The sequence below is a fragment of the Brienomyrus brachyistius genome, chromosome 6, assembly GCF_023856365.1.
Source record: "Brienomyrus brachyistius isolate T26 chromosome 6, BBRACH_0.4, whole genome shotgun sequence".
Lineage (NCBI taxonomy): Eukaryota > Metazoa > Chordata > Actinopteri > Osteoglossiformes > Mormyridae > Brienomyrus > Brienomyrus brachyistius.
Window position 1 is genome coordinate 2843906 of NC_064538.1, and position 16237 is coordinate 2860142.

General features: G+C 40.7%; 2 protein-coding genes and 1 long non-coding RNA gene across 7 annotated transcripts in view; all 3 read left to right on the top strand.

Annotated features, from left to right (window-relative positions):
• The first annotated feature begins 29 nt into the window (after positions 1-29).
• LOC125744908 (uncharacterized) lies at positions 30-3012 on the top strand. The gene is made up of 3 exons (XR_007398521.1): positions 30-364; positions 578-773; positions 1027-3012. It is a non-coding gene; the product is annotated as an uncharacterized LOC125744908 (long non-coding RNA).
• Positions 3013-4154: 1142 nt separating this feature from the next.
• zgc:113227 (uncharacterized protein LOC541506 homolog) lies at positions 4155-5707 on the top strand. Of its 3 annotated transcripts, none has more exons than XM_049017990.1 (3): positions 4155-4333; positions 4421-4687; positions 5153-5707. In XM_049017990.1, the coding sequence occupies exons 1-3, from the start codon at positions 4202-4204 to the stop codon at positions 5501-5503; spliced, it is 750 nt and encodes a 249-aa protein (XP_048873947.1). In that variant the 5' UTR covers positions 4155-4201; the 3' UTR covers positions 5504-5707. The 3 variants fall into 3 exon arrangements, with proteins under 3 accessions (XP_048873947.1, XP_048873945.1, XP_048873944.1); XM_049017988.1 differs by having other exon boundaries at positions 4156-4333; positions 4421-5056; XM_049017987.1 differs by having other exon boundaries at positions 4157-4333; positions 4421-5707.
• Positions 5708-10087: 4380 nt separating this feature from the next.
• The window catches only part of megf6a (multiple EGF-like-domains 6a), an 80028-nt gene continuing 73878 nt past the window's right edge, over positions 10088-16237 (top strand). For all 3 annotated transcript variants that reach the window (XM_049017032.1, XM_049017034.1, XM_049017033.1), the window contains exons 1-3: positions 10088-10623; positions 12646-12780; positions 13720-13829. In XM_049017032.1, coding sequence (XP_048872989.1) covers positions 10535-10623; positions 12646-12780; positions 13720-13829 — 334 coding nt within the window. In that variant the 5' untranslated portion in view covers positions 10088-10534. The remainder of the gene's footprint in view (positions 10624-12645; positions 12781-13719; positions 13830-16237) is intronic.

Genomic DNA, 16237 nt, shown 5'->3' on the forward strand with positions numbered 1-16237 from the left:
TGATAGAGGCAGGACGAAAATTCTTGTATCAGGCAGTGCACAGTCAGCCTACATTACCTGAGGACCACCAACCAGTAGAAATCCCATAATGCACTCGAACGGTCTCAACACAAGCAAACGGAAGTGACATTTACTGCACCCAAAAAGTCTTTCTCTTGCATTCAAATAATGTCTGTTTTAATGATGAAAGTTTGTAACTTTTGAAAACAAATACATTTGCAGACTTTCCGCATTTATTTTTTATAACACCTAAAATGTAATCTGAACATAGCTAAGGCACGCATTTTAAAATGCCTTCTTGTGCAGCACATCGTTGTAGTAACCGTTCTGAAGACGCTAAGACTAAAGGCCTTACATTTCACAGGTAAGGTTTGATAGATTTCTAATGATCTACCTGTTGATCTTCACTTTTTTAAGGGTAGCAAATTTAGCAACTGGGAAAAATATATTAATAATGCATTTGCTTGCGAACTGCCACGGGCAGAAATGTTAGGTAACATTTATATATATATATATATATATATATATATATATATATATATAACAGATACGCTTATATTACTCTTTATCCCAAAAGATTTCCAGCAAATGATCCCTATAAAGTACGACAGTGGGTTATTAATATGAGGAGGCGCAGGTGGAAGCCATCGGAAAGATCGGTGCTGTGCTCCAGTCACTTCGAAGAGGAGTGTTTTGACAGGAGCGGCGCGACTGTGAGGCTGAGATGCTCCGCGGTGCCGACAATCTTCGCTCCGTCAATTCAAGCGAAGAAGGTAATTGACCTACTTATAACTGATATTTGGTGTTTTTCTTTTGGCTAAAATATATTATTATAGGTAATAATTTTGAAACACCCATGAAAATATGCAGAATCTGAACAATTTGTCAATTTAATATTGATATAATTTCTTGCAGAATTAGGTTTTCTGTATTATTATTATTATTATTATTAGTTTTATTTGTTTGTTTTAACCTAATGCTCAGATTTTACGCATAGGGTATATTATTTTTATATTTTTGTTAAAGAAGTCATTGGTTAGAAAGAATCCCGAAGGATCAGCAAGCGCATCGGAAGAGGTAACACCCAGCGTCAGTCCTCCAGCGAGCACTTCGGCGGCTGGCAGTTCGGAGGCGGCGCCCGAAGCCACTCAATTAAGTACTCCGAAGGTTTACGATCACAATTACGCAGTTTTAGAGTCACCAAGGCAACTAAAACGAAAAGTGGACGTTTTGAACGAGCAGTTGGAGATCGTCAAAAAGAAATTCAAATATGAGAAGCAGAAGTCAACCAGACTGCAATTGAAGGTGTCTCGCTTAATATCGCTGGTTAAAAGTCTTAATGATGAAGGTCTTTATTGATATTTCATGAAGGAGGTGATGTATAAATTAATAATATTGATAAATATTTCCAGTCAACAAGCTTGGAAGTTTTGTATTATTGTGTATTTGAAATGCTGGATGGTTGTTTTTAGCATTTTTAGTGCCTTTAGCAACAGAATGTTCATGCATTTGAGTATTCACTGCATAGTATTTTTAGCAACGCCGAAAATTCAGAATAACTTCTTTACTTAAAATTATTCATATTGCACAACTGTGCTATGACACAGCGATTCTGGCTTTTTAAATCCTGAATGGCATCTATATTGAAATGAAAGGGTAAATTAGTTCAATTGAGAAAGTAATTGGTTGAGTTAAACACCAAAGTGCTTAAGCAGAATTATAGTCTTTCTATACCTTAGCCTGTCATGGCTGAGATTAGACACCCCTGCAGTACACTGGTGTATTTATGCACTATTTCCTACTGAGTGCTGTCAGCTATTTTCATTCTTAAAAATAACCTAAGAGAACTTCAATGAAATCGTTAGCAAACAAGTAAAAACTGAATAACATGCTGTGTGAAGTTTAATCCAGCTGTGAAATCTACTCCGTTTTAATGTGACCCACCATCCATCCATCCATCCATTTTCCAAACCGCTTATCCTACTGGGTTGCGGGGGTCCGGAGCCTATCCCGGAAGCAATGGGCACGAGGCAGGGAACAACCCTGGATGGGGGGCCAGCCCATCGCAGGGCACACTCACACACCATACACTCTCACATGCACACCTACGGGCAATTTAGCAACTCCAATTAGCCTCAGCATGTTTTTGGACTGTGGTGGGAAACCGGAGTACCCGGAGGAAACCCCACGACGACATGGGGAGAACATGCAAACTCCACACACATGTGACCCAGGCGGAGACTCGAACCCGGGTGTGACCCACCAAAAAAAAAAAAAAATTTTCATTAAATAAATGTATGAAGGGTTTGTTATTCTTCATTGCTTTGTTCAGAATTGTGTATTAATATAATCAACCACCCAATATTTATATTTTATTCCTTTAAAATCACAAAATTGTTGCCATAACTCACAGTTCAAATTCAAAGGGCCATAATGGTATAACTGAGGTGTGATTCATGTAATTAATATGGACGTGTCTCGTTTTAAAAATTACAACCCTTTTCTGTGACTCAGTTAATCCAGATCATTATAGTATTTATACCTGTGGGACTGATATATGTTAAAGCACAACCTTTATAAATCATTTATTAATGCATTGTTTCCTGTATGTCGTAATGTATAATTGTGAGAAAAAGGCCAATCTCTCAATATTTTGATGCAAATTGAGCGAATCATTTTTTTTGCAGTTATTACACTGCAAAAAAAACTGCTTATAGTTGTAGTGTTGAATGTGCTAAAACAGTTTCCAGCAGATGGTGCAAGAGGCATTAATATTACATGGTGGTGCCATGGTCGTGCATTTATTTCATTTATACACTTGTGCCGTAAAACAAATATCACCCTGCATGCAAGATGACATGTTTTGGAGTGTATTTGTTTCTTTGTAAAATAATTCAATTGTATTCTATGCAGTTGTTGAAAAAGGAAAAAATCTTTTGTTGACTGCAGTTTATCTAGAGAAGCATGTATTTGCAGTATATTTTTATACTATTTGAATAAAAAATGACATTATTCTTGTCAGTGTGTTTAATTCCTTCGCATCCAATAAGGAACCACAACCCATGGAATACTTTGGAATTTAATAATTTTACTGCACAGTGAAAGTCCTGATTTTTAAAATGAAATAAGATGTTCCATGGAAATTTATAATTATAGATCATCAGCACATAAAGCAAGGTCATCTCAACATAACACATTACCCTCAGGTGTCATGTATGAATAAAGGTGTAACCAAAACCGCTTTGGTTTTTTTTTATATATATAAAAAGTTAATCTTTCTCAATCTTGGCTTAAGAACCTGTCAAATACATAATTTCACATAATTAAACACAATGCTGAAGGACATGAACACTGCAAATATTCCATTGACTGGGTCTATGCATTCACATGCTTGGCTGCAGTTGTTTCTTTAATATTTGTGAGCTAATAATAATAATAATTGTCTTCTAATATGCTACTTTAAGTTTGTCTTTTTTAATTCAGGCTTGCTTATGGCTGTGACGGACGTTAACTCTGCACAGATGCAGACTGCTACGTTTCTGACAGTGACTGTGCTGGAGAGGAATTCTCTGGATGGATGGAGGCTCGTGTGACTGATTTTTGTGGATATCATGATTTCAAACAGGTGCTTTTTTCTGGAAACTATGAAATCACAATAGCACGAATTAAGGTGTTCACCATGTTTGTAGCCTAAGTTGCACTTGTACCTCATAAAATCTCAAATGACAAAAACAAAGGAGCAAAATGGAAATATAATCCTTATATCAACAAGGCAATAGATTTATAAACAAGCTACTGTATTTATGAATAAATAAATCCATTCCACAAATATTACAATCATTACAGCAATTCCAGATGTACAGAAGGACTCAAGTTAATTCACAAAATACAGCACACACTAACTTAGAAGTGAAAGTTAGCAAATCTTCCTTTTGGAAGAATGCAGAAAAACAAGGCTCAAGGACAAACACATGCACAAATAACACACGGACATGTACCACTCCGTACGAAATACATTGCTTCCATTGAGATTCTCCAGTACTTTGTTTCCTGACGCTAACGTCACGGTAGGGGCGTTCCTGTTTTTTTCAGACACGCCCTTTTAGCGGACTGCTCGGAGCAGAAGCCAACCAGGAAATTATAATTATCGCGTCAGTGGTGGGCGTGACAGAATGGGCGGAGTTAAGAGAAGACCAGCAAGATGGCGGAGCGCATCGCTTACCTGCAGGCTTTCGTGATTTTACTAAAATTACGTCTGCACTCCCAGCGGCATTACATGACAGCTCTGTACATAACACGCAGACGCAGAAGGAGACTCCGGGCACGACGAATGGTATGAACGCGCGTTTGTAACATTTTGTAGCGTTTTTCCGATCCCGATAGCATATAGCTGCTTTCCAATTTCTCTTCTCATTTTTAGGCGCTGTTGAACAGGATGGTGCGACGGCCGCATGCTGTGTGGGCACATCCACGGGCACAGCTTTGGTGGGATACTGTAGTGCCTGACTTTAATTCGGAACAGTTTTTGCAAAACTTTCGTATGTCGAGGGAGTCATTTGATTACATCTGCCGTCGTCTTCGCTCTTCCCTTCAAAAAAGAAATACAAACTTTCGTTTGGCTATACCAGTCGAAAAACGGGTTGGCATCGCACTGTGGAAACTGGCTACCAACAGTGAATACAGGAGTGTGAGTCATCTGTTCGGTGTTGGCATTGCTACAGCTTGTCACTGTTTGCAGGATTTTTGCAACGCTGTTATCAAAGTGCTACTCCCTCTGCACATTGCATTACCAAATGATAGAAAGTTAGTTGAGATGGCAGATTTCTTCGATCATCGCAGGGGGACGCCGCAATGTGTTGGTGCAATAGACAGCAGCCATATTCCAATTATAGCACCCGAAGAATATCCTCAGGACTACTGTAATCAGAAAGGCTGGCATTCTATAATATTGCAAGGTGTGGTTGATGGAAAAGGTCTGTTCTGGGATGTGTGCGTTGGCTATCCTGGAAGTGTGCATAATGCACGTGTGCTGCAGCAGTCTTATCTGTGGCAGATGGTAAGCGATGGGCAGTTCTTCAGTCACCATAAAGTCAGTATCTCTGGACACCAAGTGGGTCACTATTTAATAGGGGACGCTGCTTACCCCCTGCAGACCTGGTTGATGAAACCCTTCGCTGACACAGGCAAATTGAACGCACAACAACAGAGATTCAACGCCAGGCTCAGCAGTGCAAGGGCAATTGTGGAGACAACGTTTGGGAAACTGAAAGGTAGGTGGAGGTGTCTCCTGAAAAGAAATGACTGCCATTTGGAGCTGACCAAGAAAATCGCTCTATCCTGCTGTGTCCTGCACAACATTTGTGAGGAGCACGGGGATCACCTTCTGGAAGACGTCCAGTTGCAGGAACAGGACAAGCAGCCTCCTGCTCACATATCGACAGATCCAAGGGAAGCGGAAGGAGCCGATGTGCGCGCAGCATTATGTGATTATTTCAACAACTGATGTATATTAAAACAGCCTGCATAGATGGGTATGTACCCGAACATTTGTTAAGTCCCTTTCAAAATATCAAAGCATTTCCTGCCATGGCTTTATCTCCTGCCTTTTCGGTTTTGTGCAGCCACTAATTGTTATGTGACAGTTCAGTGATGAGAGTGAAAATGGAAAAGTTGTTGTTTCAAACATTTATTAAAATATACAGTGAAATATGTTGCACCTTTTTTGAATGTTTGTCTACACGTGCAAAATGGCATGAACAAAAAGAGAAATTTTGGTATGAAACGAGTAATATACAAGGGGCAGACAGAAGGTCTGTGGGTCCATAACCCTTTCTGCCGGGACCACCCTGTCAGCCAGACTTAGAGGAGCATCCTTTCCTCCTCTTCACCCCTCCCATCAGCCCTCTCCATATATGGAAGAAGATCCTTGAATGTCTTCTGCCTGACTTTTTCCTGATTGAAAATGATTGATTTATATCACTTTTTCAAGTCTAACACTGTGCTGACTGACTCCAGGCCAGTTGCCCTACATAATGCAGACCTTGGAGTGGCTGCTGCTTCATCTCCTCAGACCCCAGGCCTTCCATGCACCCGAACCTCTGCAGTTTTCTTATGGGGAGAAGGTGGGTTTGGAGGATGCCGTCGTCTATCTGCTGCGCAGGTAATGCTCTCACCTGAACAAGGGGAGCAGTGCTGTGAGAATCATGTTCTTCAAACTCTCTAACGTGTAAAACATCATCCAGCCCCTCCCACTGAATGATGAGCTGACGGAGATGAGGGTGGACTCTCCTCACAGACTATCTCACAGGAAGACCGTCTGCTCCTCAGAGACTGTGGTCAGTAACCCTGGCTCACCACAGGGGCTGTGCCCCCCCCTGCCTTGTTCATCCTCTGTACCTCAGACTTCAAGTATAACTAAGAGTCATGCCACATGCAGAAGAAGAAGACTACACTTTAATTGTGGATTTGTAATGGTCGTCCTAATTCTCTCATGACTGAGACCTTCTAGGGCAGTGTATCTATCTGCAAAACGTCGTTATTTTAAACCGATCTATGCCTGGCAATATGGGAATTTAACCTCTGTTCCAGTGGTCACTTGTGAATAACAATATCACTCTTTATTTGACAGCACTTTCTTCTCAGTTAAGTAAAAAAATGTGCACCTCTCCCCCCCCCCCACCACATGCATTTTGTTTGAGCATCAAACAGAATTTCATAAAACCTGTGTATTTTTGCCGTGATTATCTAACAGCTCAGTGTTTATATACAAGCAGTACCCTTTCATGCATTATATAAAAAAAGAGCTGTTATTCTAAGTCCTTTTTTACCAAAATAATACAAATGGAATTTGTGTGATGAACTTTTACCTTTAAAAAAAATTCAAGTTATAGTTAAATTTAACTTTTGTATAAGTCTGTTTCTTTTTTCCATCTCTCTGTTTTTGAGCTTTCAGACGTACGCTCTAGGTCAGCCAAGTAACTGTAATAGTAAAATGAAATACAGCTCATAAGAAAAAAAAAAGATTTTTTTTTGCCATTTGCATTGAAAAATAGGCGCTATATCTCAAGGGGATTTTTTTTAAATCAACAAAAACATTTCTGAGCATTGGAAGGTAGGTATGATTCACATGCCAAATTATATGAAAATCAAAAATGGTAATGCAAAAGCCATCCGTTGAATTGAAACGGAATGACACTGCAAAGAAAATCCAATATAGATTTTTAGCTACAAAAATAACATGGTTTACCTGAAATGCTAGCCTGAAACGCCACCTGAGCTCTGTAGTACTGTAGTTTCACGCCACTAGCTCTGGCTGTGTGGTGTTTGCCTATTTTGCTCATTCATGGACGTTTCTTCCAGCTGTGCAAAGACATGAGGTTCTGATTATTGACATCTCTAAATTGCCCACAGTTTGATTTATGTTTGCATGTGTGTGCCTTGCAGTGTACTGGTACCTCATGTGGAGTCTCTACTGCCTGGTGTCTAGCGCCGACAGATGTAGGTTCCAAGGCAATCCTGGCTGGGATTAGCATCTGAAGGCTGGATTAACTCTCTCCATCTTAGTTTTGTTTATGTAATTTGAAGAGCATCTCTCTCTTCCTGGCCCATTATGTGTGCAACCTTGGGGTTCTCCCTGAGAGAATGTGGGGTTTCCTTTGAATAATCCTGTTTATTTCCCACTCTGCATGCATGTGTCTCTCTGCTGGGCCTGGCATCCTGCACCTTGGTGCACCACTCCTGTGGCCCATGCAGTGGCCCTGAAAGACAGGCTCACCTCAACCTCTTGAGAGCATTGGTTTGACAGACCAAATGGGCCAGTGTAGCATCTGGGAGGACTCCATCTGGACCAGCTTAAGGATGTGCTAAAAGCATTTTGCTGGACCTTTTCCCAACCCACATGGGTATATCAAGGAATGCAGGCAGCTGTAAATCTAAACGAGTGGGCACAGAGTTCTGATGTGGTGCGGGCAAGTGACATAAACAGCCTCCAGCTCAGTTATATTTATTGCCATTGAGGTTTGTTTTACTAAAATAAAGTTTAATAGAAAATAAATAATGTCTAATAAAAGTAAACGTCTGTAAATATTTCAAATGAATCCTCTTTAATCATGAAAATGGTAAAAGAAATTCTATTTAGGACTGGTTCACTTAGGAATGATTCATTCAGCATCCTCCTTTTCATCCGTTTATCCTGGACACGATTGTGGGGTGTCTAACTATTGGCCAACAATTTGACATGAATTCACTGAGTAAGCAGACTTGTGGTTGATCATGTACTCTTCCATCCATCCATTTTCCAAACCGCTTATCCTACTGGGTCACGGGGTGGTCCAGAGCCTATCGCGGAAGCAAGGGGCATGAGGCAGGGAACTACCCAGGATGGGGGGCCAGCCCATCGCAGGGCACACTCACACACCATTCACTCGCACATGCACACCTACAGGCAATTTAGCAACTCCAATTAGCCTCAGCATGTTTTTGGACTGTGGGGGGAAACCGGAGTACCCGGAGGAAACCCCACGACGACATGGGGAGAACATGCAAACTCCGCACAGAGTTGCGGCGGAGACTCGAACCCGCGTCCCAGAGGTGTGAGGCAACAGTGCTAACCACTGCACCACCATGCCGCCCCCAGTACTCTGATCATGATGTCTTAATATTTGCTTATTAGAATTTAATTGACCTTGATTGAGTTTACCACTGGAACTTTTTCTTTGTTCTTATTCCAATAATCCAAACTATGTATAAATTGTGCTGAACAGTATTTTAGTTTACAGATGAATGGGATGAAGTAACCAACACTTACACAGAAGGTAGTACCGTAACTTGTTAAAAGTGTTGCGTAAATAAGAAATATTATCAAAAATATCAAGTTTGATCTGTTGCAGACTTTACTCAAACAAAACTATTTTAAGATGTTTTTTTTTTTTCCTGTTAATACTCCAGAGATAACCCTTCATAATTTACTGGGGAGAAACTAGAAAATTTGGGTTCTGTAAATGGATTACATGGTTTCATAAATAGATACTGATGAGTACAAGTGTCACAGAGCTGTTAGTTGTGCTACTGGAATGAGTGGTCAAAAGATGTTCTTATAGACCGTATACAAGTACTCAGATACAGACAAATACAGTGGACTCTCGAGTTGCGACTGGCCTGATATACAAACACTTTGGGTTATGACCTGATGCCGGTCGAGGCCAAAACGCGTGTTTGCTTGTGCGGTTGTGAACAAAGAGCCGAGATGCCCAAGAAACATCCATAAGCGTCAGTCTGAGTCCAGATATGCCTGTTTATGGATGTCATTTCGGTCAGTGTAGTGCTTTATATAAATAAATAGTCTTTACTTACGACCAACTTGAGTTACGACCATCCCGAACTCAACGAATTGAGTTCTTAAGTCAAAGGTCCACAGTATGTATGTGATGATCCTGAGAGAAACTTATGGTCGAGCTCCATGTTGACTTTGGTCAGCAGGGGGCATTAGGGAGGCGAAAAATGTTGGTGTCTGTTGGTAGAGCTCTTGCTGTTGTACTGTTACGGGTATTTTAACTGATTTTCTACATTAACGACATCCATGCACTTGTCTTCCAGCCAAAAGGTACGGGGTCTTGGGGAGGCCACTGTACCATCTGTCCAATAATACCCAGCTGTTTACATTTTTGTGTTTCTACATGAATTAATTTAATCACTACTACTGCACTTACACAGCAACCCTTCTAAACGGTATTTCGTTATTTCAGCAAATAATAATTAAATCGTTTTCTCAAAATGTTTCTTGGTCTGGTAGCTGCTTAAAACGTTCAGTTAAAGACAAGTGAAATATTTTACAATTCATTTCCATTTATCCTAACATTCACTCCTTTACACTCACCATATGTATATTTCATAATTCATAATAATTACCAATAAATGAAAAACGTATTCTCCCGTGTTCCTGAATTATTTTTAACTTGCAGAGGAATACATTTCTATTCAACAGACAGAATTGCACTTGTTACACTGCGGTTAAATACAAATGAATGTCTGCGTTTGTATCGTTTTAAGGAGCGTAAGTGAAAGAGTTTTCTCAGACGGCATTTAAAACTGCTACTAGTGTCAGGATCATTATCGTCCAGGTGATGAATGGCAAAGTGATTATCCTTTAGCTTACTGACGGTTTCGGCAGCTGCTGTCGGATAAGTTAACAAAAAAAAAAGAAAGAAAAATATTAGACTTTTAATGGGTGTGTCTTAACCTTTTTCATTATTACCATCCTCTTCCTTGACAAACGGAGACTAAACGAAAAGGACGCATCTCCTCGACGAGCTTTTTCTGAAATATATGGCCGAGTCACAGAAATCAGTATTTTATCACGCGGTGGCAAAGCACAACACGGCAATACTGGACTTCTGACTGACTGATTCACCGTTTTCCTTTATGGATTTCTGCAGTAGCTTAAATTATATTTTCTAAAAGGAGATGCTGATACTTTAATGTGATTTTTCCTTAAGATTATGTTTGTAACTCAAAAGCATCTCTCTGCAACTTAGCAATGGGACGCAACTCGGCTGCTGTAATTCTCCTTTCTATAATTAACGGGATCTGCGCATTTCGTCCTGGAAGAAACCTTCAGCCCGACATGTAAGTACTGTAGGTCACATAAGCTGTTTTAGGCTTCTTTTACTGTAGATTGTCCGTGCATTCTTACAATTTTCGTCATTCTTTTTAATTTGCACTTTTAAATCTTATTTTACATTTGGCGTTTTGCAAATCTTACCATGCAGATCTATAGGTTTAGTGTCCGATGCTTTTAGTATGTTAATTATCACGTCATTACTCTAAGGGTGACGATACATAATTTTGCCGTGGTTGTGACGTTTTGGCATAGGCTACTTCACCAGAAAAGTATACTGCTAGTGCAAATTTATTGCTGCAATAAATCGGTCTGTCATACTTTATCAAAATGGCATACCTGCATTTTTCAAAGAGAATAAAATAGTCTGATAAGAAAATTTACGATGCCAAAATAAGCTAAATTTTATACAGAGGCAAGGTGCCCTAATATGGAAATTTACCCAATAAACACAGAATACCTATAGTTATTAACTGTGGTAACCCATTCTGATAAGGAATACAAGCTATCAGACCAACATAACTATAGTTTTTAATGGTATAACTACATGTAACCACACTCTAACGGTATACCTACGCGTGTTAACACGTATACCGGGCAAACTATTTCTATTTGAAAAACTCTGATCAGCAGTGGGCAACGTCTTGCAATCATCAAGATCCAAACGATTTACCCCATTGTCTCACGTGGTTGGCAACTGACCCCAAAAAAGTTTCATCGTCATCTTCATTTTTGAATCATTATTAGGTATTTGCTACATAGCATATTCACCATTTTGGGCGGTCCCAGGTTCGATTTGCTGACTTCGGTATCCACAAAAATAAATAAATAAATAAATAAATAAATAAAACTCAAAATGAAACTGGCCGGAAGATGACATCAGAGTCTCAATGCACAACGACCACAGGGATCATTCGAGGTGATCGCACCAGTGCAATGTTCAGCGTCTCTGTGGCCAGATCCCATTCTGTCACTGTAGGTACTTTCATCAAAGGAAAGTAGAGTAACGACGGCGGATAGTCTACTAATGTAAGGACCAGGACTTAAACCATAAGATTAATAACATCTCCAGATCTCCTACTAATGTCACATACTCAGCTAGGAGAAAATCTGACAATATGTTTAACAACATAACCTAAGCAACAGCATTATAATCACACATAGTTTACTGAATGGAAAAACACCTTACATTGTTTGCAGGTGAAGAACATTTCTGTAAATCAGAGGATGCTATCCAGTCTCTTCATAGCTTAACCACTTAAATATTGTTGTATTTTAATCGCTCTGGAATTTGCTCAGCCACTAATGTGTGTTCATTAAGAACGTTATACCTGCATTTACACCCTTACATCTTATCTAAGGACAGGTGCCAGTGAACAGTACTGGGTAGGTTCAGTGTTTTTGTCCAAGACTCAACTTTTATAGCACTGATTTTATTGGCTTTAAATGGCGTCTAAATGGTTTATTCTCATTTACTAGACTTTTTTTCTATTTAAATGACTTGAATGAGTGATTTTTTGTGGTTTCAAAAAATGTGAGACGTATGGGTAGGGGGTGAAACATCTGTGAACGATGGCTTCCAGCTGTGGACATGCAGCTGAGCCAGATGTGCACTGACAGAGGTGCGACAAGCTTCCAAGCAGGGATGAGATCACTGTACAAGACGCTGATGTAATTACTGAAACTATTTTTGATGTTAGCATGTCTTATTCAGTTCAATTCAATTTATTTTTATATAGCGCCTTTCACGACAGAGTCGTCCCGGGGTGCTTTACATGGGTGTGTTTTGATACATTACAACATCATTAAGATAGAACAATGCAAAACCAGGGAAAAGGGGAGACAAAGAAAAGAAAGAAAGAAAGCCAGATGACAATGAAGCAGAGGAAACTGACAGTGCTGTAAGGTTTAGTTATGAAATTCCATTAATGTAACAATATGTGGCTGCTAGGTTTTTGAATGGATGTTTGCTTTGGGAGCATGAAGCAATGCACTAGTAAGTTTGCTGGTCTATGTGCTGCCCCCTGCAGGCCCAATGTGTGCGCTGCCCGACAGCTGACGCTGGTGGCACAGACACAGCCTTGCGTCCAAGCCTTCGTGCGCATGGTCAGGGTGCAGCATCAGGGCTGCGCGGGACAGGCGTGGTGTGTCGGCTACAAGAGGAGGTGAGCCCTGTCTGTGAGTCTGTAGCACGGCCCACCCACTCACCAGGCCGTCTGCTCCATCTCACTCTGCTTAGTCATGGTGATTTGAGAAGGAAAACACTCTGTGAATCACACAAAACTAACACATAAAAACCCAAAAATTGCAATTCGGCTTTTCTAAAAAAAAAAAAAAAACAAGTAAGCAAAAAAAATGTAAAAAAAAAAACCCACAGCTGTAGACTGTTATATCTGTGCAGGACCTGAAATATTTGTAAGTATTTATTCTGCAAAAAAATTGTGTTTCGGAGTAAAAGGTCTAGTGTGTAAGAAAGTATCACATCTCTACCCTCCTCCCCTGTGTTTATACTGGCACCCGAATCCTGGTCTGAATCCAGCTTCTGTTCTCGATCTGAGACTGAAGTCAGGAACAGAATTGGCTGGGTGGGTTACATGTAAAATGCATTTCAGCTGTTTGCCGCACGCTTAACAAACGGCAGCAGGCTTCAGTCATGGCTCACATTTGCAATTCAGAAATTTTGGGAGGGCAGAGGGGGTTAAAAAGATTATTGCGAACAATTGATCGAGCTGAGCGCTCGGGGATGTGCTCACGGACCCGTGCCAGGGAAATCAAATCCTGGGCCTGCTGTGAGATGAGAAAGACGGAAACCCAGGATGGAAATTGATCTCTTTGTTGAGGGACAATTATTAGAGTTTCCCATCTGCCACCCCCTCTTTGGATCAAAGGAAAATTCAATTCCTTAGAATGATCACAGCGCTGGGACAAACACTGAGAACTTACAGAAACCATTTAATGAACAGCCTTGTGCTTGAGATAGCCTCCCCTCCCCCCACAATCCAGACCAGCATAACTGGTTAGAAGATGGATGGATGGATGGATAATTAATTTACAGTAGTCTTAGTCAACTCAACATGGAGTGGGTATCTTCTCTTCTGCCGCAGGATGGCTTACTACACAGCTTACAAGCAGGTCTATAGACAAGACTACCAGACCGTCTACAGGTGCTGCTCTGGGTGGTCACAGCTCAACGAAGAGCCAGGTTGTCTGTATCGTAAGTCTCCCTTTCACCCTCCTTAAAGCTCACACCTTTCCTGCATTTATCCTTCTCCCCACAAGTTACACACCATTTTTTACCAGTGTAGCAGACCTTCCAAATGTTATGTTCCAGTTTTAAGATAGAAGCATCTCAGCATGCAGATCTGCCATGGATTTCCTCCCAAACTCATTGTCATGTTCTAAATCATTATAAAAGTCTCCTGCACCATCAGTGGAGATCAGCAGGACGTGAGTCGGTGTGCAGAGAAGGTATAGAATAGACTTTTTTGGGTTGATTCTGTCATCACTATGAGTAAGGTTTCACACTGAATCACAAAGCACTGAATGCACAGAGTGGAAAGTCAAAGTCCAATGTGGTGGAAAGTCATTTAAAAAGGTCATTCACTCACCCAGCTGCCGTATTTCCCTGTATGCTTACAGTTATTATCTTACAGATATAATGCTGTTCCATCCCATCCATACCCCATTCCCATTCGCCCTGTGCAGGATGCCAGAGGCTTAAGGCAGGGAATAACCCTGGATGGGGTGCCAAGCCATTGTAGGGCACACTCACCATTCACGCCCGCAGACAGCTTGCCAACTGTAATTCACTCCAGTCTGTTTGTGGACCGTGGGAGGAAACCTCACGGGGGAACATGCAGACCCCACCGAGACCCTAACCACTGCAGCACCATGTCATCAAATTATTTTTTGAAAATAATGCTGCATCAAGTGAAACGAAACTCATGTTACCAAAAGAGTTTCTGAATAATCAAGGTATATGTGTAATTTATATTGTGATGTGACACTGATGTATAATTTATATTATTAATAGTGTGCGTATCATGTGCATATATATTTAGCAAGCCACATCATATCTATTTAAACAGCTGGAAAACACCTGAATCCGAAATGACTTGAGCTCGAAGGCACCATGACCTCCTGTGACCTCGTGGCCATACGTTAGGTTCCTGTGCTGCACTCAGCAGGGAAGACGTCCCTCTTTGGAGGAAGAGAGTTTCCCGGTTCTGCTCCTCAACTTCAATGGCCTCTTTGTGTCAGTTCGAAGGTTACAGCATTGGGCCATACAGTGGATAGATTATACTTTCCTGAAGTCCAGCTTTTATCACAGAGCTTCTCCCTTCATGACGCTTTTCTCGAAGTTGTTCTCCTCTTTGTGAAACAGTTTTGTCTGTGTGGTATAAGAATTATCCAAGCTTCATAAGTTGCTGAACTAATTATTTATTTTTGGAAATTGCTATGTCAGGAAAAAATGTAAACAATGTCTAGGTGCCTTAATAACACTTTACTCAACATTAAAAAGCTTAATGAAACATTTTGACAGCTGGCTTCTCCATTAGACTCTGCACACGTCAGACCGCTAAAGGACACCGTTTCTGAGACATGGGAGAGATCAGTACGAGTGTGGTACACAAGTCTGTTTGATGTTCCTGACGTGCCGCTGAGATTTTTAAATCACTTTGGCCGGGACATTATTGTACATACGAATAAGTTTAAAAAAGGCTATGAATATATTTAGATCAACCCTTTAATTAGTATAGCCAGGCACATGACTGTGTTTCCTGATTGAAACAAAACCAGATACCCTTGCAGTGTAAATGAATCAGACGTATTTCTAGTCTAAATGAACATCTACATTTGATGAAGTGACAGAGAATGTAAAGCCCCCAGACCCTAAGGGACATGTCAACTTATGACCTCCATCCTTTTTATGAGCCCCCAAGTTCCACTGTGAACAAGGATGCGAAACACTGAAGGAGAAGACTGGGAGTCAAAGGTCTTCAAGAAGGTCTCACAACTCTGTCAGCTGGGGACAATGAATCCATCCGTTTGTCACCCCTGTTAGCTACTGAATAGCAAACAAATCATCGTGGGACCAAGAGGAAGTCTCTACTAATTACCCGGGAACAGGAATGGATGTCTGTGCCTGTTTTGGGTGGCCCTTAGCCTGGGGAAGCTCACTGCAGGGAAATAATCGCAACAGAGAAAAAGTACCAGGACTTGGCTGCTTTGCCTGATGGAATAAGGAGGCAGCAGGAAGAAAAAACCTCTTAAAATCTTAGTGGTCATTAACGTACATTATGTAGTGGGCACTTCTCAGATATGATGGTCAGGGTTTAGATTTGCATAAGATGCTGAATGGCAGATAAGAATGAAAACAGCTGGTGTATTGCTGAAGGGAAAGCGCAACGTATAAGGCCTTCAGCACTGTGACGTCTGTCCTGTCATGACGGTCACACTATGGGTTCTGAAGAAAGTCTGTACTGTGTGTATTATTCATGGCTGAGAAGAACATGAAGCTTTACTTGATTTGAATTGAGATTAGAATGAAAATTCAATGTGATGATGTCTCCATGCTGTAAGGCTAGTTATTGAAGAATGGCTATCATATTGTCGTTTCTT